Source organism: Aspergillus novofumigatus, assembly GCF_002847465.1.
Source record: "Aspergillus novofumigatus IBT 16806 chromosome Unknown P174scaffold_3, whole genome shotgun sequence".
In the NCBI taxonomy this organism is placed as follows: domain Eukaryota; kingdom Fungi; phylum Ascomycota; class Eurotiomycetes; order Eurotiales; family Aspergillaceae; genus Aspergillus; species Aspergillus novofumigatus.
The window spans coordinates 1,905,271-1,932,887 of NW_020194276.1; the positions used below are offsets into that span (position 1 = coordinate 1,905,271).

At 50.2% G+C, this 27,617-nt stretch overlaps 14 protein-coding genes and 2 non-coding genes across 16 annotated transcripts; 10 read left to right on the forward strand and 6 right to left on the reverse strand.

The window, feature by feature from the left end:
* Positions 1-301: 301 nt before the first annotated feature.
* Positions 302-1,842, forward strand: P174DRAFT_133166 (uncharacterized protein). Its single transcript, XM_024821112.1, has 3 exons — positions 302-442; positions 502-1,033; positions 1,102-1,842. The coding sequence occupies exons 1-3, from the start codon at positions 417-419 to the stop codon at positions 1,459-1,461; spliced, it is 918 nt and encodes a 305-aa protein (XP_024684054.1). The 5' UTR covers positions 302-416; the 3' UTR covers positions 1,462-1,842.
* Positions 1,833-2,541, reverse strand: P174DRAFT_449870 (uncharacterized protein; the record flags this gene model as incomplete). The annotated part of the gene is made up of 4 exons (XM_024828889.1): positions 1,833-1,849; positions 1,901-2,179; positions 2,252-2,470; positions 2,529-2,541. The coding sequence occupies 4 exons, from the start codon at positions 2,539-2,541 to the stop codon at positions 1,833-1,835; spliced, it is 528 nt and encodes a 175-aa protein (XP_024684055.1).
* A 1,224-nt stretch (positions 2,542-3,765) lies between these two features.
* P174DRAFT_t76 lies at positions 3,766-3,838 on the reverse strand. Its single transcript has one exon. It is a non-coding gene; the product is annotated as a tRNA-Thr (tRNA).
* Positions 3,839-4,048: 210 nt separating this feature from the next.
* On the forward strand, positions 4,049-4,121 carry P174DRAFT_t65. Its single transcript has one exon. It is a non-coding gene; the product is annotated as a tRNA-Thr (tRNA).
* Positions 4,122-4,421: 300 nt separating this feature from the next.
* On the forward strand, positions 4,422-6,317 carry P174DRAFT_404193 (MDR family MFS transporter). The gene is made up of 2 exons (XM_024824021.1): positions 4,422-4,704; positions 4,770-6,317. The coding sequence occupies exons 1-2, from the start codon at positions 4,521-4,523 to the stop codon at positions 6,215-6,217; spliced, it is 1,632 nt and encodes a 543-aa protein (XP_024684056.1). The 5' UTR covers positions 4,422-4,520; the 3' UTR covers positions 6,218-6,317.
* Positions 6,318-7,219: 902 nt separating this feature from the next.
* P174DRAFT_367500 (uncharacterized protein) lies at positions 7,220-9,103 on the forward strand (the record flags this gene model as incomplete). The annotated part of the gene is made up of 1 exon (XM_024822177.1): positions 7,220-9,103. The coding sequence occupies one exon, from the start codon at positions 7,220-7,222 to the stop codon at positions 9,101-9,103; it is 1,884 nt and encodes a 627-aa protein (XP_024684057.1).
* An 84-nt stretch (positions 9,104-9,187) lies between these two features.
* On the reverse strand, positions 9,188-10,200 carry P174DRAFT_133177 (uncharacterized protein). The gene has a single exon (XM_024821113.1). The coding sequence runs from the start codon at positions 9,890-9,892 to the stop codon at positions 9,272-9,274; it is 621 nt and encodes a 206-aa protein (XP_024684058.1). The 5' UTR covers positions 9,893-10,200; the 3' UTR covers positions 9,188-9,271.
* An 8-nt stretch (positions 10,201-10,208) lies between these two features.
* Positions 10,209-12,469, reverse strand: P174DRAFT_440035 (LSB5 family protein). The gene is made up of 4 exons (XM_024826952.1): positions 12,009-12,469; positions 11,707-11,858; positions 10,622-11,650; positions 10,209-10,574 (listed from the first exon to the last, which is right to left on the reverse strand). Exons 1-4 carry the CDS (start codon positions 12,021-12,023, stop codon positions 10,562-10,564), a joined length of 1,209 nt encoding a protein of 402 aa, XP_024684059.1. The 5' UTR covers positions 12,024-12,469; the 3' UTR covers positions 10,209-10,561.
* A 321-nt stretch (positions 12,470-12,790) lies between these two features.
* On the forward strand, positions 12,791-14,230 carry P174DRAFT_440036 (3'(2'),5'-bisphosphate nucleotidase). Its single transcript, XM_024826953.1, has one exon. It carries the CDS (start codon positions 12,976-12,978, stop codon positions 14,032-14,034), a length of 1,059 nt encoding a protein of 352 aa, XP_024684060.1. The 5' UTR covers positions 12,791-12,975; the 3' UTR covers positions 14,035-14,230.
* Positions 14,076-15,162, reverse strand: P174DRAFT_440038 (mitochondrial 54S ribosomal protein uL6m). Its single transcript, XM_024826954.1, has 3 exons — positions 14,859-15,162; positions 14,679-14,792; positions 14,076-14,617 (listed from the first exon to the last, which is right to left on the reverse strand). The coding sequence occupies exons 1-3, from the start codon at positions 15,130-15,132 to the stop codon at positions 14,244-14,246; spliced, it is 762 nt and encodes a 253-aa protein (XP_024684061.1). The 5' UTR covers positions 15,133-15,162; the 3' UTR covers positions 14,076-14,243.
* Positions 15,163-15,304: 142 nt separating this feature from the next.
* P174DRAFT_404209 (putative nuclear membrane fusion protein Kar5) lies at positions 15,305-17,674 on the forward strand. The gene is made up of 6 exons (XM_024824022.1): positions 15,305-15,736; positions 15,787-16,604; positions 16,650-16,871; positions 16,923-16,979; positions 17,030-17,372; positions 17,428-17,674. The coding sequence occupies exons 1-6, from the start codon at positions 15,640-15,642 to the stop codon at positions 17,469-17,471; spliced, it is 1,581 nt and encodes a 526-aa protein (XP_024684062.1). The 5' UTR covers positions 15,305-15,639; the 3' UTR covers positions 17,472-17,674.
* An 875-nt stretch (positions 17,675-18,549) lies between these two features.
* faeB-2 (putative feruloyl esterase) lies at positions 18,550-20,535 on the forward strand. Its single transcript, XM_024826955.1, has 2 exons — positions 18,550-19,140; positions 19,201-20,535. Exons 1-2 carry the CDS (start codon positions 18,804-18,806, stop codon positions 20,442-20,444), a joined length of 1,581 nt encoding a protein of 526 aa, XP_024684063.1. The 5' UTR covers positions 18,550-18,803; the 3' UTR covers positions 20,445-20,535.
* A 418-nt stretch (positions 20,536-20,953) lies between these two features.
* On the forward strand, positions 20,954-22,852 carry P174DRAFT_386918 (uncharacterized protein). The gene is made up of 2 exons (XM_024823334.1): positions 20,954-21,932; positions 21,988-22,852. Exons 1-2 carry the CDS (start codon positions 21,432-21,434, stop codon positions 22,636-22,638), a joined length of 1,152 nt encoding a protein of 383 aa, XP_024684064.1. The 5' UTR covers positions 20,954-21,431; the 3' UTR covers positions 22,639-22,852.
* Positions 22,853-23,308: 456 nt separating this feature from the next.
* P174DRAFT_440042 (uncharacterized protein) lies at positions 23,309-23,903 on the forward strand (the record flags this gene model as incomplete). Its single annotated transcript, XM_024826956.1, has 3 exons — positions 23,309-23,477; positions 23,541-23,755; positions 23,827-23,903. Coding segments are annotated over 3 exons (406 nt in total), but the record flags the coding sequence as incomplete, so codon positions are not given.
* Positions 23,889-26,049, reverse strand: gpi16 (GPI-anchor transamidase subunit GPI16). Its single transcript, XM_024824023.1, has 3 exons — positions 25,554-26,049; positions 25,094-25,488; positions 23,889-25,036 (listed from the first exon to the last, which is right to left on the reverse strand). Exons 1-3 carry the CDS (start codon positions 25,913-25,915, stop codon positions 23,991-23,993), a joined length of 1,803 nt encoding a protein of 600 aa, XP_024684066.1. The 5' UTR covers positions 25,916-26,049; the 3' UTR covers positions 23,889-23,990.
* Positions 26,050-26,346: 297 nt separating this feature from the next.
* Positions 26,347-27,581, forward strand: P174DRAFT_404222 (LUC7 domain-containing protein). The gene is made up of 3 exons (XM_024824024.1): positions 26,347-26,453; positions 26,522-26,853; positions 26,912-27,581. The coding sequence occupies exons 1-3, from the start codon at positions 26,411-26,413 to the stop codon at positions 27,371-27,373; spliced, it is 837 nt and encodes a 278-aa protein (XP_024684067.1). The 5' UTR covers positions 26,347-26,410; the 3' UTR covers positions 27,374-27,581.
* The last annotated feature ends 36 nt before the right edge of the window (positions 27,582-27,617 follow it).

Below are 27,617 nucleotides of genomic sequence, written 5' to 3' on the forward strand. Positions count from 1 at the left end.
TATATACTTCGGTGAACGGCCACATGTTGCTGTACCCCTTGGAACAAAGTACGTGTTGCCTAGTGTTAGCAGATTGACATAAGTAATTGACACACAGCCTAGGCAAAAGAAGTGTCAAGGCTTTATGAGAGTAGTTAAACTCTCCATAAATATAGAGTAATGCGAAGCCATATAGCTGCTAGGAACGAAAGGAATATGTTGGTTGGGTTTGATGCACTTGCAGATCCCCGGGAACGTGGCCGTAGTGACGGCTGTGCGTGGAATAAAACCATTCCACAATTTTCGGAATCAGCATTTCGCTCCGCACGACAGAGCATCCTTGACCGACACAATCGCCGGGCGAGCAAAAGGGACCCTGACTCGTTTATCCAATGGCCTGTATCTTCATATAGATCCTCGCAAATTCTGACAATAATATGTTCGACCTCCCAGACGCAAAACGGTACCGTGATCCAAATCCAGCTGTCCATACTTTTGACTAATTTTGAGTCTGCTCTACAGCGTTCGTCGCGATGAACTTCTCTCGCGAGATTCGGCTTCACGATCACCTTCACCGCAGCCTGACTCATCGTTTCAAGACGCCCATCAGCGTTTGGGCGCGCTCCTCAACCTTGATGCATTGATAGCGCCTGCAGAATCCACCGCTCCAGCACCCAGACCAGAGGAAGACGGCCACCGACAAGAAGATGAGGAGCAGGAATTCGAGTTCCGTTTATTTAGCGCCCCTGCTGCGCCGACATCTACAAACAAAGACGACAAGACACCTGCAACAGAAGGCGGAGAGAAAGCAGTAAGCGGGGGTACTCAAAAATTGAGGATTCGGTTACGCTCGCCGACACCTGGAGCGGTGGATGGGGAGGGGCGATTTCTCAATCCCTTCCGAGGGTGGCATTATTACTTTACGACCCCGGAGTTGCTTTCTGGATCCGGTGCGAAGCAGGATTCGGCTTCGGCTTCGACCATCAGGAGGAAGCAATTCGAGGAAGTCGCTGTGACCGGGCAGCAGATGCTGGGGTGGTCGGAGGTGTCCTGGGTATGTGTTGGCCTTTCCCTCGACTCACTTGGGTTTGATATAGTTTGCTGATTTTTTGTTTCTCGCAGCCCGGGTGCCATCTACCATGGCGGGTGATACACCTCAAGCGGCAGCATACCACGTTACCTCCTGCATCTGCAGATCCAACTTCAGTCGCGACTATTTGCGTTACGAAACCTCCGACAAAAGACCCCAAGTCTCGAAAGAAGCCCGGCAAGAAGCGACGTATCCAATTGCGGAAGCGAGCAAAGACGGCAGAGGAGGAGAAGCAAAGGGAGGCCGAGAAGCGAAATCGCAAGAATCGGGAGAGGAAAATCAAACGGAGACAGAAAGCACGAGAATTGAAAGCTGCAGCTGCTGCTGCGTCGGGACAAAGTCAAGATGTCGCCGAAGTGGAGCTGAAAGATTCTTCTGATGCGAGCGATTGAAAGTACTGTTAACGGACTGCCGTGCATTTGTGATACCCTATGATTAAACTGCAATTGACTGTACTGCGTTGGTCTACCCTTATTACAACAGTGAGAGCACTAAGATGAGACTGGTCATCAACCAAGCTATATTGCTCTAATTATTGACCAAGGAAGATATAAACAAAACGAGGGGTATATTATGCAACGCAAACACGGCAACGACAACGACGACGACAATGAAAGAAGATCGACTTAACAAAAGGAACATTCGGGTGGTATGCGGCAACTGCCCGCTACTGTGAAAACGTGAAAGAGCAGAGTAAAGATCGAATTAAGAGGGACTGTTAGGAGATTTCGTTCAAAAAAGATATCTGGTGCTAGGCAAACCATTACTTGGCTTCCTCGGCTATTTTGGTCAGCATATTCGACCTGGATTTCCCGAGATCCAGTTACCCACTCTTGGGCGGCTCCGCCGTTTCAGCGGGCTTTTCAGCAGCTGGCTGAGCAGGCGTTGGCTCAGCAGCCGTGGCCGGAGCAGCCGCGGGAGTAGTTGTCTCCGGAACAGCGGGAGCAGCAGCAGTAGCGGCTGTGGGCTCGGGAGCTGGAGCCTCTGTCTTCGCCTCGGGGGCTGGTGTCTCTGTCTTCGCTTCGGGAGCTGCTGTAGTGGAGGACCCGGGCTGCGTCTCGGTGGGTTGTGTTGCCCCCTCTGCTGACTTATCTGCTACGGCTGCTTGCTCTGCAGAGTATTAATTTCGTGTGACATTGGGCGACTCGACTGGATGAAGCGACATATAAAGGAACAACGTACCAGGCTTAGGTTCGGTAGCAGGTGCTGGCTCTGCTGGCTTGGTTTCCGTGGCAGGTACAGCGGCCGCAGCAGCAGCGCCGGCGGCGGGGGCGGTTGCTGGCTGTTCTACAGGCTTGTCGGCAGCCGGGGCAGGCTCAGTTTGTTTGTTCTGAGCCTTCTTCTTTCTGCGGGAGAAAATGGCTTTCAAGCCCTTCTTCAATTGCTGAAGAGCATCAGGAGCTGATAATCAGGTCAGACAGCAGCTTAGCAGAGAGCTAGCGGAGCTTGGTTCACATACGGACACCGGGCATCTTGAAGCTAGAGAAGATATTGTAGCAAGAGGCTATTAGAGTAGCGAAAAAAGGAAAGAAAGACAAAAGCCTTGCCTAAGACAATTTCGCGCGCAGATCTGAAACTCAGAGAGAGAAAAGGAAGTGATGAACTTCTCAGCAAACGAAGACGAAAAGGTTATCTTATGACTGTTTTGATGGCTTGTCCACCACGTGATGGTTGGGAGGTCCGAACGACCAATCTCTCGTACTCCGTACTCCTTTTCGTTTCGTCCCTTGTCCAGAGCTGGTTAGATTCCAGCCGGCTGAATACTGCTTTCCTTTGATTGATGAAATACTCCTTGGCTAAAGTTTACGCACAGCCACCCGTATGCTCCTGTACGAAGAGCCAAGATTAGCCGGCAAATTGCTATCTATGCGCGTGGACGGACGCTACGCAACTGTCCCGGCCAGGGGGTTCATTCATTGGTCTTGGAGCTAAGTACCGGCTCCAAGTCTCCGATAATAAAGACCATTATGGAGGAGATCGTCATAAGCTCCTGAATGTGGGGATAACGGCAAGTCACCTACAGGTGACGAAACAAAAGGGGAAATAAAGGCTATGGAGAACTATCCATCTTAAGTGATTGATGACACGCCCCTTCGAGTCTACGAAGTTAGAGTGAGAGTAGCAGCTCAGATCGATTCATTCCTCCATGGACAACAGCGTTTAACATGGTAGTCCTGAAGCTCGACGTTGCTCGCCTAAGTTATCCATTCCAATGAAGGAAGCACAACTGAAACCCCCCTGTCACACAAATCATTCGTCACTCAATATCTCAGACTCTGGAGCGCTTAGCGAAACAATGACTTTTCTTATTACATTGTCTCACATAGGGAGCGAGTAGATTGCATCAATATGAAATGAAACACCAACAGGGACACTGGGCAATCAGCAACGGCATCTGAGTCTGCAAACTATCCTACAGCTACTAGTGTATCTACCGGGCGATTATTCTGACTAAGCAGGGGCACAATGACAGTCGCAATCTCCCGGAATGTCTGATATGCTTGCTGTGTAAATCGTGTCCCCTAGGCTCTCGGAGGGGATCGCAGATGGCATCTAGTGGTGATGAGACTCGGTTCGTTTGACCGAGAAACAGGAGTAAAGGTTGCTTGCAACATCAAGAGGTTGAAAAATAAGGGACGAGAAATACAATAAAACAAGAAAAGCAAGAAGATAAGCAAACAAGAACTAAAAAGAATTGCTCACAAGCGGATTTGAACCGCTGACCTCATGATTACTAGTCATGCGCTCTACCAACTGAGCTATGCGAGCTCTTGTTGTTGTGAAGAGTCTTTCAAGTGCTATTGAGAGAGAGGTATAAAGATAGACTCTCTACCACATATACGCCATGATCTCACCAATACCTTTACTTTTTGAGACGGCTTTGATTTGACATTTAAACTCAACAGTACGAAATACCTTAGATGCTTTCTTCAAATTGCTTACATAAATTTATTCAGAAAAAGGTTGCTCAACCAATCAGCTCGCATAGCTCAGTTGGTAGAGCGCATGACTAGTAATCATGAGGTCAGCGGTTCAAATCCGCTTGTGAGCATTTTTTACCTGCACTCTTGGTTTCCAAAGTGTGTGGGACAGTGGGAGTCTAAATAAAGTTTGGCGAAATGATCTGAGGAAGGGCCTACCTTGGACACAAGCTATCATTATCAAAACATTAAACAGATTTAGTTAAACATCTTTTTTAAATCAATTTTCTTTAGATACAATCCGCTTATATCAGAGAAGGCGGGTTAACTGAATGATTTGGTCCAATGGGGGTTTGATGACTTGATTACGGAGTAGACAAGAGGTAACCCCGTAGTCCCCACAAGCTTATCAGTACCTCCATGGCCATAGTGTGCTTTTCTCAACCAAGGGTGTAGATAACTGTTACTGGCCCAAGCGTGCTCAGATCCAGATCAAGTCGTTGGCATTGGGCTCAACTTCAGACAAAGAAATGCGCTACGACAACTCCACGGTCTCGGAGCAGACACCGCTCCTGAGGGAACAGGCTCAACCCCCAGGCACTAACACCCATGAACATGATGACAGCGCAGTCGACCCAGGACAGGAGCCCCAGTTCAAGGAACTAATTCTAATTCTTGGATGTATATGGTTGGGTGTATTCCTGGCTGCACTAGGTACCTGCACCCTCGCCTGGCTCAGTGACCAGGTAGTGTTTTGAGTCCATCACTAACTGCTACAGATACAACAATCGTTGCAACTCTCACTGCGCCCATTTCGTCATCGTTCAATTCCTTCTCTCTACTTTCTTGGCTAGCCACATCGTACCTGATCTCCAATGCTGTATTTCAACCGCTGAGCGGCCGCTTGACCGACATCTATTCGCGACGCGCTGGTCTAATTTTTTCGAACGTGTTCTTCGCTGCAGGGAACTTGATATGTGGTTTGGCCAAGAGCGAAGGTACCATTGTATTAGGCCGTGTTGTGGCAGGAATAGGAGGCGGTGGTCTGACGGCTATCTCGACATTTGTCACATCGGATCTAGTTCCTCTTCGCAAACGAGGTGTCTGGCAAGGCATTGGTAACATCTGTTATGGAGCGGGAAGTGGACTCGGCGGTGTCTTCGGAGGATGGATCAACGACACTCTGGGATGGAGATGGGCTTTCTTGATTCAGGTGCCCTTTGTTGTCGTATCAGGCATCCTTGTTGCCGTGACGGTGAAGATACCCGTCAAGGAAGCGGACACGGCCAAGTTGAAGCGGGTCGACTTCTTGGGAGCTATCACCCTGGTCATTACACTTGTGTTATTGCTACTTGGACTTAATACTGGGGGTAATCAGGTGCCATGGACTCATCCGTTGATCCTCACGACATTGCCGCTTTCCGCCGTGTTTCTCTTCATCTTCATTCATATCGAGGCAAACATTGCGTCCGAACCAGTCATCCCTGTGCGTCTGCTTCTCGACCGGACCGTATCCTCGGCCTGTCTTACCAACTGGTTCAGTACCATGGCGATCTTCGGACTCCTCTTCTACCTCCCCTTGTACTTTCAGGTTGAGGGACTATCGGCCACTGCCGCTGGCGTCAGGCTGATACCCCAGGCGCTTGGGACATCCCTTGGCTCTCTTGCTTCGGGGTTTCTCATGCGTGCTACCGGACGGTACAAGATATTTAGCAATCTTTCCATGATTCTTCTCGTCGCTGCAGGTGCCATGATCTGCACTCTGAATCTGGCAACGCCTGCTTGGATCCCTTTTGTCTACTTCTTCTGCCTAGGCACGGCTTACGGCAGTATGCTCACCGTCACCCTTGTGGCACTTATTTCTGCTGTCGACCACGAACATCATGCTGTCATTACATCCGCATCCTATGCATTCCGCAGCACAGGCAGCACCATCGGTATCACCATTGCATCTGCAGTTTTCCAAAATATCTTGAAGTCGGGGCTGTGGTCGCGCTTCGGTGATCGCGAGCATGCCCGAGAGATTATCTCACGCATCAGGGACAGTTTGGACGAGATCAATAAGGTTCCCAAGGATTGGAAGGCAGGAGTTCTAGACGCTTATATGGATTCCTTGCGGGCGGTTTTCCTGACATTACTTGGACTCAGCGTCTTGGGGGCCTTGGTCAGCATGGCCATGCGGGAGCACAAGTTGCACAACAATCTGGCCCGAAGGGACGGTGAATAGTCATGCTATTCATGTTATAAATAGGCGGGTATATATATTTAGGTAGGCGCTAGATAAGCTGCCTATTGTCTTTTAATGCAGCTAGTTCTGCTACTGGCACACCGTAATCAGTATGTGGTGATTTATATCATCCAATCAGAGCCCTGGGATTCCACATGATCTCTCCCCCGCCGATAGCCGTACAGTAGTACGTATAGGTACAAAAAGGCGGGATCCATGAGCCTGCGAAATGTCTTACGATTGTTTGCCTTTGATCAGAATCCCTGCCCTGAGATTTCCGTGTTGCATCAGAGAATCTTTCTCTTTCCTTAGCCCATCGCGCTCCGAGTATTTCGAGTGATTTCTCCAAAGCCCTTGAGCAACTGACTTTCGACCGGTTGTGGTAGGGGGTGGCGTCACAGACAGAGCATCACTGATAGTGCGCAAAGACGTGGCGACACCGAGCCAGCGAAACGGGGGACAGGGTGACCCATAACAAGTTTTCAATACCAAATTGGCCTGGAACCGAGAGCTCTATCCTGGGAACCGTCAAGTTAACTTTCGATCCACTTTCTTGCGTTGTTCTTGACCGCTTTCTTGGTCCACCCGCTCATACAACAATTTAGTCTATGAGCTCACTCACCTCTTGAAACGTTCGAGCCCTTGGTGTCAAGCTGCATTAAAGAGCAGCCATTGGGCGTTGCCACCGTCTTTTACATGGGTTCAATATCGTCGTTTGTTGAAGGAGAGCTCTTTGGGCTGCAATTGAAGTAACCCATTTTCATTGGGCTTCTGGTGTCGACTCTTCCTTGCTACCTTTTGGCTTCCTTGCTGCTTTTACTAGCAGATTCTCCCTCCTCTCTTCTTCGTTGGCGTAGAGGTATACGGAGGAAACTCGGCTCATTGAATTGCCTCTTTGAAGCCTTCTTTGTCGTCCGGTTTCTCGGACTTATCGATTGCTCTCCGGACCACAAAAATCGATTATCATCGCCTTTCTCTGGCCCATTTGACCATAGTCCTGGCATGGCAGTGGGTTTACGGCCGGGTAGTCCTACAAATTCGGGTGTTTTAGCGGGTGCTGCCTCGAAAAGCCTTCTGACGACTGAGATGGAGATTGATGGGGAGACTGAGGAGATATCAACTCGGCAATCTGCATTTACCAACACCTGTTCGAACGGAGTCGTGGAAGATGTCGCTATTTCATCGAAACGCCGCCGAAGGCGCATATTGCTGTCGACGGAAAGCGCCTTTGTCGATAACATACTACCCTCCCTTCTCCAGAACCCCGATGTCGAACTACGGCTGATCACGGACGAGCCTTCGGCCCTATTAGCAGGCGCAAACAAGATTCCTCACTACATGGACACTGTGGATAGTCAAACATTTGAGAAGAAGACCGGTGCACGAAGGTGGCTTAAAGCCAAGGCAGCAGAGCTCAGTGAGTGGGCTGATATGCTCCTTGTTGCCCCTATCGATGCTGGAACGTTGGGGTCGATGCTATTTGGCCTCACCAACACGTTGACGCTGGCGCTTCTTCGTGGCTGGATCTCAACAAAACCTGTCATCCTTGTACCGGGAATGACTGTTTCGGAGTGGGAACATCCTCTTAGCAGTAGACAGCTGGCAGAAGTCGATCGATATTGGCCTTGGATCGACGTTGTCAAGCCTGCCCTCTGGCGGTCGAATGGTCCCGAGGAACTTGTTCAATTACCCTGGGATGGTCTAGGAGACTTACACGATGCTATGGAACGGACCCTAGGGCTGTCTTTCACTGAGTCCTCGACAATTTCTGGACAGGCGCTCGACAGCACACTACAGGCAGTCCCGACAGTGACCAAACAGTCCGCGAGCGCCATCTCAGCCGCACAGCATCTTCGGAAGGGCGCGCGATCACTACCTCTCGAGTTATGGCTCAACATATTCGAAGAACAGCTGCAAGATTGGGAAATTGCCAAAGCAGTCGGCATTCCTACGAACCTTCCTGTACCTAAGGAATGGCAATCTCACCTGCTCAAGATGTCTACCCCGGCATCTCTGGAATACACGATTCTAAGAGGGTCCTTTGCTGCTATCAAAAAGCGCATAGACAGCCTACCACGATGGAAACCGCTGTCAGACCTGGCCTGTCACCTCATCTTCAAGTTCTCGCGAACAGACATACTGTCATATCTGACAGAGAACCATCTTGATATGCTATGGACTACATCTCGCCTAACAAAACTGCCGTACCGCGCGTCGGCAATATACGGGAACCCGAAGGTCTTGACATGGTGGCAGGAGACACCTGCGTTGCCGAATAAGGATTACAGTGCCGACGCGATGGATGGAGCCTCTCGTGCCGGCTTCGTCGAGGTGTTGGAATGGTGGCGAACATCAGGACTCGAATTACGGTATACGGAGAGAGCACTTGAGTCAGCCAGTGCCGAGGGTCGGGTAGCGGTGCTTGAATGGTGGAAGAATGCCTCTGCAAATGCTCCACCATCGAATCCTATCCCGCTTAAAGTAGGGAAATCCGTTCTACTCGCTGCACAGTCTGGTCGAGTGGAGTCGTTAGCTTGGTGGGATGCTTCGGGCATTCCGTATAGTCACGCAGAGTCCGTTGCACGCATTGCCAGCACTCATGGCCACGTCCATGTTCTCGACTTCTGGTACCGGCTGAAGGGACCCAAGATGATCTTCGACAGTCAGCTGTTGGTTGGGCCGACCAAGAACGGACATGACAACGTTCTAGAATGGTGGCGCCGCAGTGGTCTGCGAGTCGAGTTCAAAACATGCGACATTGAAGAAGCCCTCGAGGATGCGGACCCTGTCTCTGGCGCGGAGGGACGCGTCCGCCGGTGGTGGGCTCGCAACGGGCTCAACCTGGGCGTTGGAACAAGCGAATGGATGAAAACAAAAGTGCTCTGAATTCTCTCTATTCATTCATCGTCCGTCTGATTCTGCTGCTTCTATATTCATGACTCAATCATTCGAGAAATATACCCAACTGGTTTTTGCTGTGGATTACGGCGTTCTGCATACATACATACATAACCTCATGAGAAATGAACTAATGATGTCAACGGATGTTCACACTCACTCACACTCCCATCGAACAATATGCTTGACCTCCGAGGAGTCCGTATACTCCTTTATCTTCGAGAACTCATGGAATCCGTCTAACTGGGCAAAGTCGAGATGCTGCTGCATTTCCGTCCACCCACTAAACAGCACAAACTCTTCCTTTCCCTCCTCCTTCTCAACCCTCCACCCCTTGAAGATAGGCAACGCCTTCGTAACCTCCTCCAGATGACGCTGCACCCCCTCGAAAACCCGGCTAAACCTCTCTTTCTTCTCAGCGCTCATGAAATACCGCCCCACAGCAACAACAGGTGCTTCGCCCAGTAACTCCCCCAGTCGCGCCGCATCACCATCCACATGGAACATCCACACCAGCTCCATCTCACTCGAGAGCTGTTCCATGATCCCCTGATTTGTAGCCGAGGGAATCCAATCCTCGTAGTGTTGTTGCGCCGAGTCCCATCCTCCGACGAGGTAGATGAGCGAGGGATCCTCGACTTGGGAGAAGGGATAAACCGGGTACGAGGAGAATTTGGCTTGCGCTTTGATGCCTTCGAGGAGGAGTGCTTTGAATGATGCGGAGGGAGGATTAGATTTTAGTCGCAGGAGCGCGATTTCGGTGACTAGGGGCGTCATTATGCTTCTCTTCGGATACGTTGTGGTAGTTGGTGTGATTGCTTATCAGACTTAGGAGTCAGATGTACGATGTTTCGTTGTCGGGAGTCGCTGTGCCTTTTTATAACTGATGATTTGAGTCATGGCAGAAATGGTTGCTCGAATGTTCACCAGCAGTCATTTACCCCCGATTGGGATCCCGATGCTAACGTCGAAGTGGTGCCTAAACAGATAGTGTGGAGGCGTGCGATCTTTCGCGTACCGTAAGATGCGAAGACCAAATGAACTACATGAGCTTTGATTTGGGGTTAGTTTTGAGCAAATGAGATATCATTCTTGCGACTACATCCTGCCAGTCAACTGCTCGATACTGAGAATCGATGATAGAAGGAATATTCCATTTGCGCTCTGCCAACGCCCCGAGAGAGTTTACATAAGAGCAGACTTGCAAAGACCACCTCATTTCTAGAAATTCATTCCTTCAAGCCCATACAATTGTTAAGAGCGCTGCTGATATAAGTAACTCGGGTATAATCCGCCTGAGCGATTTTCTAAGCCGTGAATCCTAGTCGTCCTCCCCTTCATTTTCATTCCCCTCATTACCGTCGAAATAGTGAACATGGATAATCATAAGAGACATAAGAAGTATAGCGGGGCCATGGCGTTACAAGTGAAATAGAGAACACGGATTCAAACTTCTCTCCTATACAGGGATTAGCAGGAACTATGCGTACCAGGAAAAATACATACCATGTAGGCTCAGTCTTCTCAAGACCAGGAGTGCGGATAGCGTTTCTGTCGCCAAATGGATTGTTCTCGTCGTCGTCATCCTCATCCGTCTCCGACTCACTGGCACTAATGTACTTTTGCTGGGAGGATGACGGTGCGGATATGCTCAAAGGGCGAGGAGGCCGAGGAGGTTTGGGAGGGTTGACGACCAGTCCGGCAAACGATTCATTGAGACCGTCTCGATCAGGAGTCCAGCCACTTTCAAGTACATCCTGGTCACTGTCGCTGTCATAATCTATACTCTTATCCAGGACTTCGAACGCCATAAGTGCAGTAACCAACTCCTCATTGGCGTGGATAAGACTTCCCAGATATTCCTCGCTCTCGACATGCTGAATGTACCGGAGAATTTGCCGCCTAAGGAGCTTGCAGGTCTCAAACCGGTTGAGACACTCTGCATCCTCGCTCACCCGGTGAGTTTCCCGGTTTACACGCTTCAGCGCATTCAGAAGGTTGGTGCTGGCGACCGAGGAAGAGGCGAGGGTCTGTAGCATCTCCGGCTTCTCCCTCTCCAAACTGAATGACCTATTATGTATTTTCTTCTCCTTTTCTTTCTTGTCTCTCTTGAAAGAAGATTTGCTCGATGTATGTTTGTGCTTGGGACTGCTCAAGACAGTGCTTGGGCCGTTTCCTACCGAAATAGAGACTGTATGGCCCAGTTGTGGCTCATTATTTGTCGAATTACCAGTATCCCGGAGAACTTTCGCCTTGGCCTGAGTAGCGGGTTGTTTGCGCTTTGGAAGCTGCCGGTAAAGCGCTGTCACCCCTCCCATCCCCGGCGTGTCCTTGTAGGATACTGCCCATTGCCCGAAGAGTTGCTTGCACTTCTGTTTGACCAAGGGATCAGATACTGGATCGGTGGCTGCGATTCGTAGACGCTCCAAGAGTGGTTCATCTGCGAACTCTCTGAGAAATCGATCTCCAGCATTCTGTATCAAGAAGTCAAGAATAGTAAGAGCTCTCAGCTGGCGATGCAGATTGCCATATTTACTGGAGAAACATTAGACAAGTAGGACTGAGATGAAGGGATAGATAGCTGGACCGACAGTTTCTTACGCAACGCACGACTTGCTTCAGTCGGTCCGCTGCTCTGAATGCGAATCGCTTCGATGAGATCGACAATTCCACTCGAGTCTTCAATCTCGTATTGCTCACCGGTGAGCACCTCAATCTGAACGGTCACAGCCGAGTATGGTTTCTGCCCGAAGTACCGTTAGTTCTGCACGCTTTTCATATGCTCAATTACAAAGAACTTGATTTGCAAATCCGCCGGACAGATTCTGATGACTTGAGTCTGAAAGATCAAGCTATCTGCGAAAGCTCTAATCAATGACAGAAGCGCACTTACTGCTGAGTGGAACATGGCGTTGTCACAAGGTCTTATTGGGTAAACAAGTATCAAAGCAGTCAAAGCGCAATGATTTCCCAAGGCGAAGTCAGTGCAACTCCCCTTGACAAGCTCGGCCCTCGTGAGACCCAGAGATGTATAGTCAGGAATTAGACCTCGATTCCTGCAACGTCTTGTATAGCTCCTAAATCCAGAGTCTCGGCACGAAATTTATGAAGTTAGGCACAGCAATAGCCAGACGGTGACGTGTTAGGCCTGTTAGTTCGACCGAGGCCGTCGTGCGCCCTGGCAGCAGTGCTAAAAGCCCAACACACAAGCACGGTCGACTTCAAAGGAAAACGAGGCTGGTTCGCGCGCAACCCCCGCTATGCTAGCCTTTCGCGCCACTGATGAAGGATGCAATAGAGTTTTGAAAGGGTGGCATATATGACTATCTACTATTAAGTAGACATCGCAGTTGTCCAACTGTCTTGATAGCGGTACCCCTACTCCTCCTTCCTCCGATTATGGGCCAATCTCGTGATTGCCCCCTCCGCACCCCCAAAGGAGTTTAGGGCGGGGAAGAGAGGTGGGAATGGGATGCCTGGATGCCTGGGGCTTCCTTGATGTACGTCCGATTACGCTGATAGAAACAGTCAGGAGTAAATAATTCTATCATGGATGATGACTATCACTGCAGGGGATTGATGACTGAGGGCGATCTGGAATTGAGAATATTACCAAATTACTAACAATTGCTGCTGAGCAGCATCTTACGTATGCCTTCTACACCTTCCCAATGGGTCCTCGGTCTATAAATGCGGCTGATCGCTCCTCAGTTCGCCAGCCGTCCTTCTCAATCTTCTCCCGTCTAATCCTCTGCTCCACTCTTCTGCTCGGAGTCAGTATCGTCTTTAAAACCCGCCCGCGCATATTTACCTCCCTCCCCGCCTCGTCTTCTTCACCCTATTATACCCACACTGCCAACATGTCCTACCAACAAGAGCGCTACATTGCCGAACTGGCTGTTCAGCGAGCAACACTTCTGACACAGAAGGTTTTCCACGAGAAGGCCAAGGGCACGGTTTCGAAAGACGACAAATCGCCCGTCACCATCGGCGACTTCGGCGCTCAAGCTCTGATCATCCAGGCCCTCCGCAAGAACTTCCCCAACGATGAGATCGTCGCCGAAGAAGAGGCTAGCTCTCTTCGGGAGGACAAGGCGTTGAGCGCAGAGATCTGGAGACTGGTCAAGGACATCAAATTGGAAGATAACGAGAGCAATGAGCTCCTGGGTGGTCTCTTGCCAAGTGAAGATGCGATGCTGGACATCATCGACCAAGGCAAGAGTGCAGGCGGTCCCAAGGGTCGTATCTGGGCTCTGGACCCCATCGATGGCACAAAGGGATTTCTCCGTGGCGGCCAGTATGCTGTCTGTCTCGGTTTGATTGAGGACGGAGACGTGAAGGTCGGTGCTATTGGTTGCCCCAACTTGCCCGTGGACGATTCGGCTGCCATGACCGCCAGTATCGGCGTTGACCAGACTGATGGTGCCGGCATGGGAGTACTGTTCTCGGCCATCAAGGGCCAGGGAGCTATTAGCCGACCCCTGTCGAATGGTGCTCTTGCCGAGAGTAAGCCAATCTCCATGCGTCCGGTGCCCGATATCAAACAAGCCGTTTTCTGTGAAGGAGTGGAGGCTGCCCACTCCGCTCAAGGCGACAACGCTGCCGTCGCTCAGCTCCTCGGTATCACCTCCCCCAGCGTTCGACTCGACTCGCAGGCCAAGTACTGCTCAATTGCTAGAGGCGCAGGTGATATCTACCTACGGTTACCTGTCAGAAAGGACTACCAAGAGAAGATCTGGGATCACGCGGCTGGTGATCTCATTGTACGCGAGGCCGGTGGACAAGTGACCGATATCTATGGCCGACAGTTGGATTTCAGCAAGGGCCGGACTTTGGCTGCCAACAAGGGAGTCGTCGCCGCTCCTAAGGCCATCCAGGACCAGGTCATTAGTGCCGTCAAGACGGTCCTGAAGCTATAAAAGATGACGCGAACGCTAACAACAACTGAATCAAACCACTAAACCCGTTCTAAATCTTTGTTAGATCCTGCACGCTCGATGCGCCTAAAAGTACATGGAATAGATACCAATTGGGAAAACAGGAGAGACTCTGCTTGGATATACATGTACAGAAATAGCCCAGACCCTGTTCCAAGAAAATGCCAAAGTAAAATACAAACCACCCCAGTTCACCGAATCTTCTTGGCCTTCAGTCTGATTGTTTCTCCATTCACAAAAATACCCTTGCCCTTGTAAGGCTCTGGCTTCCGCCATTCTCTGATCTCCGCCGCGAATTGTGTCACAACACTTTTGTCGACTCCCTCAAGCAGAATACGAGTAGGCTGCGGTGTGCTGGCCTTGACTCCCTTGGGAACACCAAGCTCAATGGGATGAGAATATCCAACCTTGAGAGAGACGAACTGTTGGCCAGGGTATTCGGGTTCCACTGTAGTCGCTGTAGACTCGATGCTCGCTCTGTAACCGACACCGACCAGACTCAAAATGCAAATATGTCCTTCTGATACTCCAAGTACGTAGTTCTGCAGATGGGCCCGCATAGTTCCTAGAAGCCGCACAAGTCAGACATGGGCCGTCGCATGAACACTCAAGAGTCGTTTACATACCCCACATGGCACGTTGATGGGCAATGGAGGGATCCTGAACAGTCAAACTGGCTTTCCGGAGTGCTTCATCGTGTGCGACCTCAACAAATGGAGGGATGTTCAAGGTCAATTCACCTATGACCGAAACCGTATGTTAGATTCCGCTTCCGAGACACTCAAGGATGAAACACCGTCGCTTACCGAGAGGACCCTTGACCTCAATTGCAGTCTTAGGGATCTCCTTTGACCGGCCTCGTACTTGAGTCTGAGGCAGGTCGACAAACTTCAAGGAGACCTCTGGTGGTATCGAGATCGGAGCGCCGCCTACTCGCGATTGTGTCGGGGAAGTGGTCGAAAAACATTGTGTCCGGAGCAGGTGGGAGTATGCAGGTGCCAGGAAGATAGGTAAAGTGGTCTGCCGGAGAGGATTCCGCGCAAGCCGCCTCAAGCAGCTCTGGGGTAGAATATTCGACATGGCGACGATAATTGTGTTTGATTGTTCCAGATAGCGGTTGAAAGTCCGGATCTCGACTGATTTTGTCCGAAGGCATATGCTCCAAATTGGGTTAGTACAATCTCACGTGACTATATCACCCTCTTCATAGATCGAGATCAACATATTACAAGGTCCGTGTATGTTGTCTATGATTTTCTGCATATTGTCAGAGTTCGCTGGCGACATGGCTTGATTGATTCTTGTAAGGTATTCTTTGTATTTGCGTTCGTTAGTGTGATGTCTGTCTCTGTCGCTTTGCTCATTTCGCTGTTGTTTCCTTCAACTTCATCTCATACTACTTCATTCCAGCTTCAGTCTTTCGGGAGCCTTGACATATTCATCTTTCTATTCTGCTATCTGCTCTGGAGTAGAAGTCACACCGTCCATTGCTCTTATCTTTCTAGTCTCTAATCTCAATATCATTGCCACCGAGGGTCTCCATCGACTCTATTCTACTCACGGAGTGACACTCCATTCTCCAGCCAGATGACAAGGACTCATCCGCCTACGTTCTTGCTTGCCAACATGCTGCTCTTTCTCCTGCTGATATTGAGTCCTGCCCTAGCAGGGAAGCTGCTGACCGGTATGTTCTCAGACAAGGAATTATCAATGCATCATTGATAATGAAGTTAGGGACGTCGGTACCTGCTCATGACGCATCTGCAGAAATTGATCTGGTATCCTTCCTACAGTCGAAGACGCAACAGCATGATGCTATCTTTACCGAAGCGGTGCAGCTACTTGAATCTATGAAGTCGTCGCCTTCCTGCAACCGGATTGCAGCTTCAAGGCTCGTCGCATCTTGTCAATCGATAGGGGGAACGACTGATCATACAGAACCAAGTACATATCTTGCATTGGAACATGTTCGCTCTCTGTACGCGGCACGACTTGCAGTATGTGAACTCGACGGAGCGGGAGCATCAATTCCTCCTCCATGTCTTCCAGTTACTCTTGAGGCCCCGCGGAAGAAAGGATTCTTTGGGTTTTCCTCCAATCATAAATCCACGACCACCACAGCCGACTCTATGCCGACTGAGATTCTAGAATCATGCTTACGGTCACTGGAATCTCGACCACAGTGGTGGACATCGTATAGTAATAGTAGACAGAATGCCATGGTAATATGTCAAGCAACGCGACTTGAGACGGAGAAGGAGGAGCTTCTTGAGCTTCATCGCTCAATAGTCGAAAGCTCAATCAAGCTTAGCCATGGGCTCAAAGAGGCACTTCAGATGGCCTCTGCAGAGACTTCCCAGCGTCAAGCCTTCATGGAGGCGACAGCAGCTTTGCAGGCGAAGCTGACACAAGACCTGGAAGCAACTGAGACTGGCTTCAGAGCTCTTCTGGGCAACTTAAAGGAAGGTATCGAGTTTGCCGTCGATTCTGTAGTTACAACTGCGACCTCAGCCCTTGCAAGGGTACATAATGATGCAGCAACCCTCGAGAAGGTACGCGTCTAGCAATCTTGTACCAATACGACTGACATTGTCTAGGACATTCGAAATGCTACCAATGAAGTCAACTACCTGCGACAAATGCTGCATGCTGTTTATGATGAAGCTCTGACCAGAGAAGCACAGAGTGTGCATGCTCACGAGCAGAATGTTGAAAAACAGAATGAGCTTGCGCTCTCAATTCAGTCTAGGCTCGAGTCACTTGTGCACGGCGATGTGGCCAGTCTCTTTCAGAATGTCGAAACGTTTGACGCTTCGCTAGTAAGTAAACCTTTGCCGAATGTGACGATCTGACAAGGCTTACAACACCAGTCATGGCTCTCAGAGAGGCTAGGACTCATTCTACAACAGGAGCTGAGCTTGTCCGAGGTTAGTGGCTTGCCCTTCAACTGGTTTCTTGACTGAGCTAATTATTGAAGCAACTGCGAAATTTCGAGGCATCTCTTGAAAATTCGCAATTGAAGGCTGAAGCTATACGTACAGCTCAGCTGCAACAGTTCGATGCGCTTGAAGCGCAATATAGATTACAGCAACATATGGAAACCAACTTCCAAATTTCGCAAGCGCTTCTTGATAAGGCAACTGCGACTGCTGCGAACCTACAAGCAATGATCGACGAAACGACGACCAGATATCGAGATTCCCCAATCTTAGGGAATGTTATCGGACCATACTCTGCATGGACAGTGTGTGGTATTCTTCTCAGCTTTATAGGCGCGTACAATCCAAAATTGGCTCTGCCAGCCCTTTTGATCGGTGCCGGTGAGTGTACTTCCCGTAGCTTGGGTCTGATCGTGCTTGAATAACATATTTCCAGTTCACCTTACGATGACGAGATTCTACCACGGCGTTCTATTTTAGCTCTCGTCTTCAACAACCTTTCGTATTCTTCGCTACTTGCATTATTTAGTCCACATATCTATGTCGTCGTTTCGATTTTACTAGGAACGGGCTTGAGCGAATGGGGAGTTTCATGGGCTTATTATTTCCGTCGTTATACCAGATTACTTTGAGGGTGGAGGGAATGGGCGTTGATAGTTAAGTGATAGTTAGGTGACCGAAGGATGAAGAGTGACAAGATTCCAGTAGAAGCCACATTGAATCCTCGAGAATCACCAAATATAGGTCTGAACGCTGGACGTACTGGCTATCCTAATTTGCCAAATTTTTAGACTTAATCAGCCCCCTGAAGCTGCTACTTGCAAAGTAAAACATCAGAGCCAGTCAGATCACTCGACGATTTTCACATTCAAATACTGGATGTAGATCACAAGGGCAACAAGCCTGTCCTTTCTCAGTCTAGACACGAAGGACTCGGGAAGAGTCAATGCTCCACTTTCTCTTGCAGAGATAAAACGAGGAAGAATACTCCGTATGTACCGCGGCAATCTGCCCGTAACCCTAGGCTGGTAACGATCAGAAATAGCGCGTATCCGTGCTGTATCCCGCAACAAACGACATGTGAGGACACTTAAGATTTCTGAACACTGAACACAGAATGCGTAGGTTCATCAGCAGAGAGCCCGAGGGCTCCTTATAGTCACCTTCTAAGGATGTGGGTGTGAACCGAAAATTCCTACTTCCCATGACTGCTCTCAACAGCCCCAAACTGGACGTCTACCAAGGTCATGTATCTACAATACGTCAGGTACCAAGCCGCGACAGCCCTGTCCTGAGCTGTATTTATCGGCATCGGCACTTGCCGAGCGATGTTGGCTTTCGCCAGTTACTCCACATGTATTGGGAAGGATTTGGAGATCCCCAGACTTGGCGCATGAGGGAAATATCCGGAGATCCACACCTGGTCGAAGGCACGAATCGACAGACCGGATTTCCCGTCTTCATGTGGGAGAGTCCCACTTGCTGCTGAATCGCCGCATAACCCGATGCCCCAGATCCTGCCCGATCTTCCTGCATGCTTTGGAACGGCATTGATGATCGGGAAATACTCGTTGTCTAGTCCTGCTTTCATCGGCACAACTTCGGGACTTGCACAGGGGTTGGTCCTGCAACCTGGTGGAGATGATCCTATCTGTGAATTACCCCACGGGGTTACTATTCTGATGAGGGTAGATTCCCGGGAAGTGTAGTACAAAAAGACGCTGTTTTTCTACGAAACTCGAAGCAACCCTGGGATTTTCTGCTGAGAGCAATTCCATATAGCCAGACCCCTGGTGAGCTGACTCAGTCAACATGACCAAGCTCTCTCTACTGCCTCTTCTCACATTGGCCTTGGCAGCTCTGGCAAAGCAGGATGCTTTCCAGGCTAAATGTGCTAGTTTTGGACACAGGATCAAGCTGCCTAATGTCCACGTGAACTTCGCTGAATATGTCCCTGGAGGGACGAACCTCACACTGCCCGACAATGATGTCACCTGCGGTGCATCCTCTCAGATTGTGTCAGCGGATATGTGCCGGGTTGCTATGGCTGTTGATACATCGAAAAGCAGCCAGATCACCCTGGAAGCATGGTTTCCGCGGAATTACACTGGCCGCTTTCTGAGCACTGGCAATGGAGGCCTTTCCGGCTGTATGGCTTCTTCTAATCCGTTGTAAAGATAGAGTTCCGTTGTGGCTGATATTATTATAGGCATCCAATACTATGATCTAGCCTATACTGCCGGCTTAGGCTTCGCAACAGTCGGCGCCAACAACGGCCACAACGGAACGTCTGGCAAGCCCTTCTACCAGCATCCTGAAGTCATCGAAGACTTCGCATATCGTTCAATTCATACCGGTGTCGTAGTCGGTAAACAGCTCACCAAGATGTTTTATAGCGAAGGCTTTGACAAGTCCTACTATCTGGGATGCTCCACTGGTGGCAGACAAGGCTTCAAGTCGATCCAGAAATACCCCAATGACTTCGACGGTGTTGTGGCAGGTGCTCCAGCCTTCAACTTCGTCAACCTGATCTCGTGGAGTATCCACTTCTACTCGATCACCGGATCGAATACATCAGACACATACCTCTCGCCGGCTTCGTGGAAGGTCGTTCATGATGAGATCGTGCGGCAGTGCGATGGAATCGACGGGGCAAAGGATGGGATCATCGAGGATACCGATCTCTGCCATCCTATTCTCGAGACAATCATTTGCAAGCCAGGTTTCTCTAGCACGACCAATTGTATCACCGGTGCCCAAGCGAAGACTGTTCGCAATGTTCTCTCCCCATTTTATGGCGTGAACGGAACTCTGCTGTACCCTCGCATGCAACCCGGCTCCGAACTGTTCGCTTCGTCGATCATGTACAACGGTCAGCCCTTCCGCTACAGCACCGACTGGTACCGCTATGTCGTCTACAACAACCCCAATTGGGACGCCACCAAGTGGACGGTCGAGGATGCCGCGGTTGCTCTGGCGCAGAACCCCTACAACATCCAGACTTGGGACGCGGATATCTCCTCCTTCCAGAAGGCGGGTGGAAAGGTCCTGACCTACCACGGTATGCAGGACCAACTGATCAGCTCGGATAACTCGAAGCTGTATTATGCGCGCGTCGCAGAGACAATGGGCTTGGGCCCTGAAGAGCTGGATGACTTCTACCGCTTCTTCCCCGTTAGCGGAATGGCACACTGCAGCGGCGGAGACGGCGCCTACGGCATTGGCAACGGGCTGAGGACATACAACGGTGCTGAGCCAGAGACCAATGTCCTTATGGCAATGGTCCAGTGGGTTGAGAAGGGGATTGCTCCGGAATTCATCCGTGGTGCCAAGTTCTCGAACGGGGTCGGTTCGTCTGTCGAATATACCCGCAAGCACTGCAAATATCCTCGCAGAAATGTATACAAGGGACCAGGAAATTATTCCGACGAGAACGCATGGGAATGTGTTTAGTTGACGCTGTCTGGTGTTGTATTAAACTTGTCCGTCCTGCTTGATAGAATGCAAATAAGTTGAACAATTGAAAGCAGATGTCTCTAGTGTCCAATATCCTATATCCCTATTTGGTCGCCTGTCATCTGATGTTAAGCCACCAAGGAAATAGGAGTAACCATTTCCAACCATGTCAGCCAACACAGGGTCCTTGCCATAACTTCTTTTCAAGGGAATCGTGCTGATGACCTTGTTTGTCAGTGTGACATATATGTTGAGCGTAGATAATTAAGCTCACAGAGGATAAGACCACATACCATAAGAGGTCTTAGACTGAAGGAGTCCCTATCATAAGCAAATTTCAGATTGCAGCGTAGATTGTCTCAGAGCTCGGGGCACAATCTATAATATAATGTCATTTGAAGCGGCAGAAGGTGGCGGTAGTGAGGGGCAGAAATGTATCTATGGCTTAGGACTCGATCGACAAATGGAGCAATGCCTCCTGCACTTACACACTCCGTCTTGGACTCTGCGATATTCTGTGCGTCTGGCCAAAAATAGGAAATAGTAGGTGAGACCTTTCTCCTGAACATGCGAACTACGCGATTGGAAATATCTCCCTTGATCTCCGCAAAGACACAACTCCACATACAAACCAGACCGCCTTGGCAACTTAGTCCTTGAGGTAGTCGCGGTCAAGAGAGATAATTACAAAAGGCGCTTGATGATGAAGCACTTTCGGCCGTGGAATTGATACAACACTTGTCGCATATATACTTCCGGCTGACCCACAGACTTTCTAGCAACCATAGTTCCGACGCTTCGAAGGTGGTCCTAGGAGTACATTCCGCTTGCTAGGGTCATCCTTGATTTTGCAAAGCTACCCCAACCCCGCAATTGCTCAAGCGCCTTGGTCGAATTGATCCATCGCGAAGAAGTGCGTGACCGCGTCAGCTTTACGTCGAGAATTTCGCAAGGTTCGGGGTTTTACCAGCAAATTTCAGAAAAATGGCCGATCCCGTCGCCGACGCGCCTGTCATAGACGAGTTCGCGCAAACTCGAGGCGGTGATGATTTGTTCGATGACGAAATCATCCCAGTCTCCGTAGACGAACAGGTACAAGCTGAGGTCCAGACGCCGGAGGAGAAAGTTGCAGACACCGAGAGCCAGGAACCACCACGGATAGATACCCCGCCGCGCTCACGTGGAGCGGATAGACGAGGAGGGCGAGTGAGAGGAAAAGGGCGCGGAGGACGCGGGTCACATCATTCAAGTCGCGGGCGTGCAGAGGGAGGGCCGAGGGGCAGGTCTACTAACAGTACTGCCGAACGGGAGGACAACAAAGTGGAGGATGCAGCCCGTGAGACGCCGGCAGAAGGATCAGAGCAATCTACAAAAGAGGATGAAACCAAGTCGGATGCTAAGCCCGCCGCTGCGGCGAATGAAACCGAAGCTCAACGCGTTCCAGCTGTTCGTGGCGATAGGAGCGCAACCGGCGGAGTGAAGAAGGTATGGCACGAGCCTGTGTGGCCTGAAGAGAGACGTCTACTAATAACCTCACCAGCCCAAGCTCACGGAGGAAGAGCTTACCCGACGCATCGCTGCCGCCAAGGAGAACGCCGCTAAAAAAGCTGCTGCATATGCCCGCGCTGAGGCCGATCAGGCGTCATTTCTCGAACGCGAAAAGGTTGCAGAAGAGAAGCGCCGCCAGGAACGCCAGAATCGACGGGCAATGGATTCCGAACGCGAGCGCAATCGCTTGAGAAAACTCGAGGCTTTGGGCGGAAGGGAGTGGGATGCTACCAAGCGCGAAGAAGACTACAATCCCCGTGGTGGTGGGGGTCAATTCCGGCGAGGCATGCACGGAGGAGTCTCAGGTTACGTCCGCCGAGATTTTGATGAGGCCCACGCGGAGGAGGAGAACCTAGAGGGGCGCCATCACCACAACCAACGCGGTCGAGGACGTGGTGGAAGAGGTGGGCGCGGACGAGGAGCTTCTCGCGTTGCGCCTTTCGACGGGGCGTCAGATGGAGCTGCTCCAGCAGCCTCCCCAGCCGCTCCGGTTCCGAATAATGAACAAGAGTTCCCAGCCCTTCCTGGCGGTGATAAACCAACGGACAAGACCGTCTCCGATCTTGCAGACAAGCTGGAGAGCTCTCTGTCTCCAGTGTCTGGTGCCACGTGGGCAGAGCAAGTCGAGTCGCAGCGGGATTAATCTACTCTGCTAATGCCTCCCATGAATTTCTGCCCACGCATGTACGTTTCCCTTTTTAGCTGTTTCTTATGTCTCTAGGATGGATGGACCTCCGGAGAGGTTTTCTGATGTTTCTTCTCTTTTGACTCGAGTAATGATTGTCCTATACCACTGAATCGGAATGAGACTTGTATGTACATACGCGCTAGATGTTACAAAATCAGCAATCCATGCTATCCATGCACACGGACTGACACGTACTATCTCATAGTCAAGATCTCACTATCAACATCCTGACTCTTCCAAGTTAATGTGCCGGCTAGTCGTAACTTTATGGAGTATGTGATGATTCAGCTAAGGTGGCGGGTACCAGCCAATGACCAAGGCGGGATGCGCTCACTATGAAATCATAGTTACTCTGCAACTAGAACAGGACCCGATGGACAAGCAGATGGTCGATGAGGTATACAAGTTGACCCCTTATATAAAGACGTTGTAGTCAAGATATTATTTGCATTATTCAACATTGTTGAAATACCGAAATTCCAGGTACGTTCGGCATTGATTCGCCATTGACTGTACAACGGACCATCGAAACAATATATATCATTCCACATTGTATCAACAATACACCATACTGACTTCAGCGTAAGGATAGAAGCACAGCAATCAAAATCACAATAACCATCACAATGGGAGACAGAACAGCCGACAACGCCGTCAACCACGAGAGAACCTCTACCCAGGGCGGTGCCAGCTCCAAACCCACACCCGCCAACAACGCAGGCGGCGGAACGGGATGGGGCGACAAGGGTTTCTTCAAGGGGGGCACAGGCACAGAGGGACCGGGCCATCAGGCCGTAAGTTGATTCGAGGCGTACCTAGCAAGCGCGGGAGCACTGAACTGATGATTTGCGGTGTAGGCTACCAACCCTAAGTCATCGATGGGCAAGTTCCTAGGTCTGAGTTCGCAGAAGGGTGCTGCGAGCTCGAACTTTGAGCAGCGGGCTCAGGGGGCGTCCGAAATGACTGCTAAAGGTACATCGTGCGATACTGAGGATCATAGTTTCATGGAGCATCGGCCTGGATGTCCTGAGACGCTGCCTGGGTGGTCAAAGACGAAGGGGGTGATGGATATGTGAGTTTTACCAGGAGTTCACCTGCCTTGTTCTGAGGAAAGATGTGTTGGGACTGACGTTTGGTTTTTAGGTTGCATGGCCAAGGTCGATAGTGGTATGCTGGATTCGAGTTGGGAGTTGAGGGAGTTCTTCGCTTGTATTACGTGCTTTTGTTTTTCTCATGAATAAACATTATTTGCATGATTGTGAAAGGACCAACGAGGGTACTAAAATCTAAGCATGCTATATTGTACACTATTCTACCTTCGACCTCTTTCCGCCGATGCGATCGCGTAGGGCTACAATCTTCCCTAGCAGCCTGCCTTTCAGGGTTTGCGCGGTAAGTGCAGCAGCCTGATCAGCTGCGACAAAACGGCGGACCAGGAGATTGAAGATGCTTCCGAATGCAAGAGCAATCACGGTACTGGTCAAAATGATCACGTTGTACGGCATGCTGAAGTCGGGAGTCGGTAGTGGGAGGAGAAGGCTGGTGGTGCGCATGTAAATCGGAGTATCGTGAGCAATAATGTTGCCGTTCGCACTAGATAGCTTGATCACCGCAGGAGCGACGTTGAAGCCACGGTTGGCGTCCGGCGGATACTCGGTGTAGCGCAGGATTGCCTTCTCAAAGTCATAGGTGAGAGTGACGATGGAAGCAGCAGGCACAGAGAGTGCAAGTTCCAACTGTGTGCCTCTTTCTCTATCGATGGCCGGTCTGTAAAATGTCTCTTTCACAATGTGCGAGACGGGAACCGATCTAGTGGTTCCGTCGCGCCCTGTGATGGTCGCGCGTAAAGTGTGTACATAGGGCCGCAAGAACCAGGGAAGAGTCTCAAAATAGATGAAGTCGACCGGATGAGCATCCGACGGATTGTCAAAAATAATACGCATGCCGCCTCGTTCTTGGCCATGGCCAACAATCGTGCGTTCCGCACTCAAAACTGGTTCATCCCGACGGGCCAAGCTCGTGTGAGATTGCTCGGGGATCACCAAGTCAAATGTGCCGGATGGTTGCAAGGTAAAACAACGGGTGTATCCGTCGGGCCTTTTCGTCTCTTCCACTCCAGACGTGGTATATACCCCTTGCTCATGCGGCACCCGCAAACAGATTGCTTCTTCACCAGGACGTTGACCTTCGTCAAGGGAACAGACGCCACTTAAAGTACGACCAAAGATCTCGTTCAAGCTCCAGCCTTTGCCCGAGCCTCTTTCCAGAGGATAACAGGTATCGTCTGAATGATAAGGCTTTGAATTGTCGCAGTTCAGCTGATCATTAGGAACAGGACGTGGAATTGGGTTGTCTAGCAGCGTCAGAAACTACTGTACGTCAAAAAGAGAAAAGCACTTTGATAACTCACCTCGAGGCCGTTTTGAGCGCTCAATATCTAACACAATGTCTACTGTTTGGTCGATTTGCATGAGACACTCCCCGCCATGAGGGCAGACGGGACGCACGTCAACAGACATGCTCTGCCAGGATGCATCAAATAACTTGTGCCCATCAAGAAGACTAGAAACACCAGCCTTGCCCTTGCAAGGAAGTAATTTCAGAAAGGGTGTCAAGTTCTCCGTGCAGACAACTTCTCCAGGAAGCGTTCCATGCAGCAGATGCAGGTCACTGGAGGGGGAATGATCCCCGATAGGCTCAAATGATACAACCGGTCGAGTCGTTCGAGTCGAATCAATAAAATTCAGCGATGCGCAGAACAGACCAGACAGTGACTGGGTCAAGGATATCCATCGTGCAAATGCGCTGGACGAAAGTCAGCTCCGTAACATCGCGAGGCCTTGTGTCTGGTCCACAGCCTCTAGACCCACCTTTCGCTGTCCGGCGCATCAATCCATGCCCATAGCTCTACACCTGTATTTCCCTCCTTCGTCCCGTTCCAGGGACGTGTACCCCAGCTTTCAGCATCCCATCTCCCTGTTGTGAACCGAATATGTAGCTCCTTGGTGTGGGTGTGTTGTAGGATTTGGCCTAGAGCACGGGGGAAGTAGCGAAAATGCCGTTGATCAAAGGCCTCTTGCGAAGTGTTGCCTCTGAAGTTAAACGACGCTAGCAGGGAGGATTGAGGAAGCGGCTGGAGGACGAGAGCTTCATGGTAGTCCGATGCGGCGGAGGTGAAGGTCGCCAACGCGATCAGGAGGGACAGTAGGGGGAGAAAGGAGCGGACAACCATCACGTCATTCTTGCAGTCTAAAAGCCTCGAGATTCTATTGCGGTAGGGTCTTGACCTTTCCTAAAATTCTCAGAAAAATCATCGAGTGGGGTTGTGGTACATCAAAGATGTTGGAGATGTCCCTGAGAGCTGGCCCTTTGAACCGATTGAGTTTAGTCTCTGGATCTATATGACAAGGTGAGCAAACTACACACGATTGAGTTGTGTTGCATAATATTGTTTTCTGAGGATAATTTTATAAATAATATCATGAACATTAGATAACAGCTTTCCAATAATTAGGTCCTTTTATCAATTAATCCTTGCTCACCTAGGATTTCTTCTATTCTATTTCTACGGAGTACGGAGTAGATGCTCACATAAGCGCAGCCGCGTTTAGCGCCACGCCTCAGATAATCCTGGATCTTCGTTCAGCATCACAATCGATACCATCGCCAGTTAAGCAGATATTCCTTTCTTTCGCGCTCAATAAGCTGTCGCCAGCTTTCCATCATCATGGCAGCCGAACAAAGAAAGCTGCTTGAGCAGCTTATGGGAGGTAAATTATTAGACAATCTACAAATTTCAAATTATCTCTGAAACAAGCTGACGGAAATCTTCTCACAGCGGACCAGCTCATAGGTACCGGTGGCGGCTCTCGCAGTGCGCAGCTTCAGATTACGGACCCTAAGGTCTGTCGCTCGTACCTGGTCGGAACTTGCCCGCATGACCTCTTCACCAACACCAAGCAAGACCTGGGCCCTTGTCCCAAGGTACATAGTGAAGGATTGAAGACGGAGTACGAGACCGCCTCAGCGGCCGAGAAGGCGAAATGGGGCTTCGAGTTCGATTACATGCGCGATATGCAGAAATATATCGACGACTGTGATCGCAGAATTGACTCCGCCCAGCGACGATTAGAGAAGACTCCCGATGAGATCAGACAGACAAACAACTTGGTAAGGACGAAACACTTCCACCGAGCTATCATGAAAACATTCACTGACTCTCAGACAGCTGAAACAAATCTCCGACCTTACAAACACCATCAACACCGGTCTCCTTGAAGTTTCCGTTCTCGGTGAAACTGGTGCCGTGGCCCAAGCACTCAACGAACTACACAAGATTCGCACCGCTAAACACCAAAAAGAGACTTGCGAGCGCGAACTCAAGAATCTCCAAGATACCTCCGGTCCATCAGGTCATCAGAAGCTGCAAGTCTGCGACGTCTGCGGTGCCTATCTGAGCCGTCTTGATAACGATCGCCGGCTTGCCGACCACTTCTTCGGCAAAATGCACATGGGTTATTCAGACATGCGCAAGACCTACAAAAAGCTCAGCGAAGAGCTCAAGGGGCGCCCACCTCCTGTCCGTCACCATGATGATGACGAAGGCGGTTGGGGTGGCCGCTCAGGTGGTGGACGAGGCCCACGTTATGGTGGTGGTGGCGGATACAGGAAACGAGGCGGACGGTGGTGATTGAGATGCCTACTGATCGTGGTTTCTTTCCAAGTATTCTGGCCGGAATTTGCATAGCGCAGGCGTTGATTTTCTTTTCTTCATACCTAGGATTTGATGAGTTGCAATATGTGGACGTGATAGGCTTGTTTACATGTCAATAAATAATGATCGCAGCGTAGCATAGCCATCATTCTATCTTTATATTAATCTGGCCAGCATAGCAAAGATATGTTTTGCGGAAGTAGAATTAAATAATATCAGT

Bases quoted from the DNA above. Each gene is read 5' to 3' on its own strand.
- P174DRAFT_133166 (XM_024821112.1), top strand. From the start codon at position 417: ATGTTCGACCTCCCAGACGCAAAACG. The intron at 443-501 runs GTACCGTGATCC...TCTGCTCTACAG, and splicing joins GACCTCCCAGACGCAAAACG to CGTTCGTCGCGATGAACTTC. The intron at 1,034-1,101 runs GTATGTGTTGGC...TGTTTCTCGCAG, and splicing joins GGTGGTCGGAGGTGTCCTGG to CCCGGGTGCCATCTACCATG.
- P174DRAFT_404193 (XM_024824021.1), top strand. From the start codon at position 4,521: ATGCGCTACGACAACTCCACGGTCTCGGAGCAGACACCGCTCCTGAGG. The intron at 4,705-4,769 runs GTACCTGCACCC...TAACTGCTACAG, and splicing joins TGTATTCCTGGCTGCACTAG to ATACAACAATCGTTGCAACT.
- P174DRAFT_440038 (XM_024826954.1), bottom strand. From the start codon at position 15,132: ATGTCGAATATTCTACCCCAGAGCTGCTTGAGGCGGCTTGCGCGGAAT. The intron at 14,793-14,858 runs GTAAGCGACGGT...TTTCGGTCATAG, and splicing joins TGAGGTCAAGGGTCCTCTCG to GTGAATTGACCTTGAACATC. The intron at 14,618-14,678 runs GTATGTAAACGA...TGCGGCTTCTAG, and splicing joins CCATCAACGTGCCATGTGGG to GAACTATGCGGGCCCATCTG.
- P174DRAFT_404209 (XM_024824022.1), top strand. From the start codon at position 15,640: ATGACAAGGACTCATCCGCCTACGTTCTTGCTTGCCAACATGCTGCTC. The intron at 16,872-16,922 runs GTAAGTAAACCT...TTACAACACCAG, and splicing joins AAACGTTTGACGCTTCGCTA to TCATGGCTCTCAGAGAGGCT. The intron at 17,373-17,427 runs GTGAGTGTACTT...ACATATTTCCAG, and splicing joins AGCCCTTTTGATCGGTGCCG to TTCACCTTACGATGACGAGA.
- P174DRAFT_440035 (XM_024826952.1), bottom strand. The intron at 11,651-11,706 runs GTCGGTCCAGCT...ATGTTTCTCCAG, and splicing joins CGTGCGTTGCGTAAGAAACT to TAAATATGGCAATCTGCATC.
- P174DRAFT_133177 (XM_024821113.1), bottom strand. From the start codon at position 9,892: ATGACGCCCCTAGTCACCGAAATCGCGCTCCTGCGACTAAAATCTAAT.
- P174DRAFT_404222 (XM_024824024.1), top strand. From the start codon at position 26,411: ATGGCAGCCGAACAAAGAAAGCTGCTTGAGCAGCTTATGGGAG. The intron at 26,454-26,521 runs GTAAATTATTAG...ATCTTCTCACAG, and splicing joins GCTTGAGCAGCTTATGGGAG to CGGACCAGCTCATAGGTACC. The intron at 26,854-26,911 runs GTAAGGACGAAA...ACTCTCAGACAG, and splicing joins TCAGACAGACAAACAACTTG to CTGAAACAAATCTCCGACCT.
- P174DRAFT_386918 (XM_024823334.1), top strand. From the start codon at position 21,432: ATGGCCGATCCCGTCGCCGACGCGCCTGTCATAGACGAGTTCGCGCAA. The intron at 21,933-21,987 runs GTATGGCACGAG...TAACCTCACCAG, and splicing joins CAACCGGCGGAGTGAAGAAG to CCCAAGCTCACGGAGGAAGA.
- P174DRAFT_440036 (XM_024826953.1), top strand. From the start codon at position 12,976: ATGTCCTACCAACAAGAGCGCTACATTGCCGAACTGGCTGTTCAGCGA.
- gpi16 (XM_024824023.1), bottom strand. From the start codon at position 25,915: ATGGTTGTCCGCTCCTTTCTCCCCCTACTGTCCCTCCTGATCGCGTTG. The intron at 25,489-25,553 runs GTGGGTCTAGAG...ACTTTCGTCCAG, and splicing joins GATGCGCCGGACAGCGAAAG to CGCATTTGCACGATGGATAT. The intron at 25,037-25,093 runs GTGAGTTATCAA...TGACGCTGCTAG, and splicing joins GCGCTCAAAACGGCCTCGAG to ACAACCCAATTCCACGTCCT.
- faeB-2 (XM_024826955.1), top strand. From the start codon at position 18,804: ATGACCAAGCTCTCTCTACTGCCTCTTCTCACATTGGCCTTGGCAGCT. The intron at 19,141-19,200 runs GTATGGCTTCTT...ATATTATTATAG, and splicing joins CAATGGAGGCCTTTCCGGCT to GCATCCAATACTATGATCTA.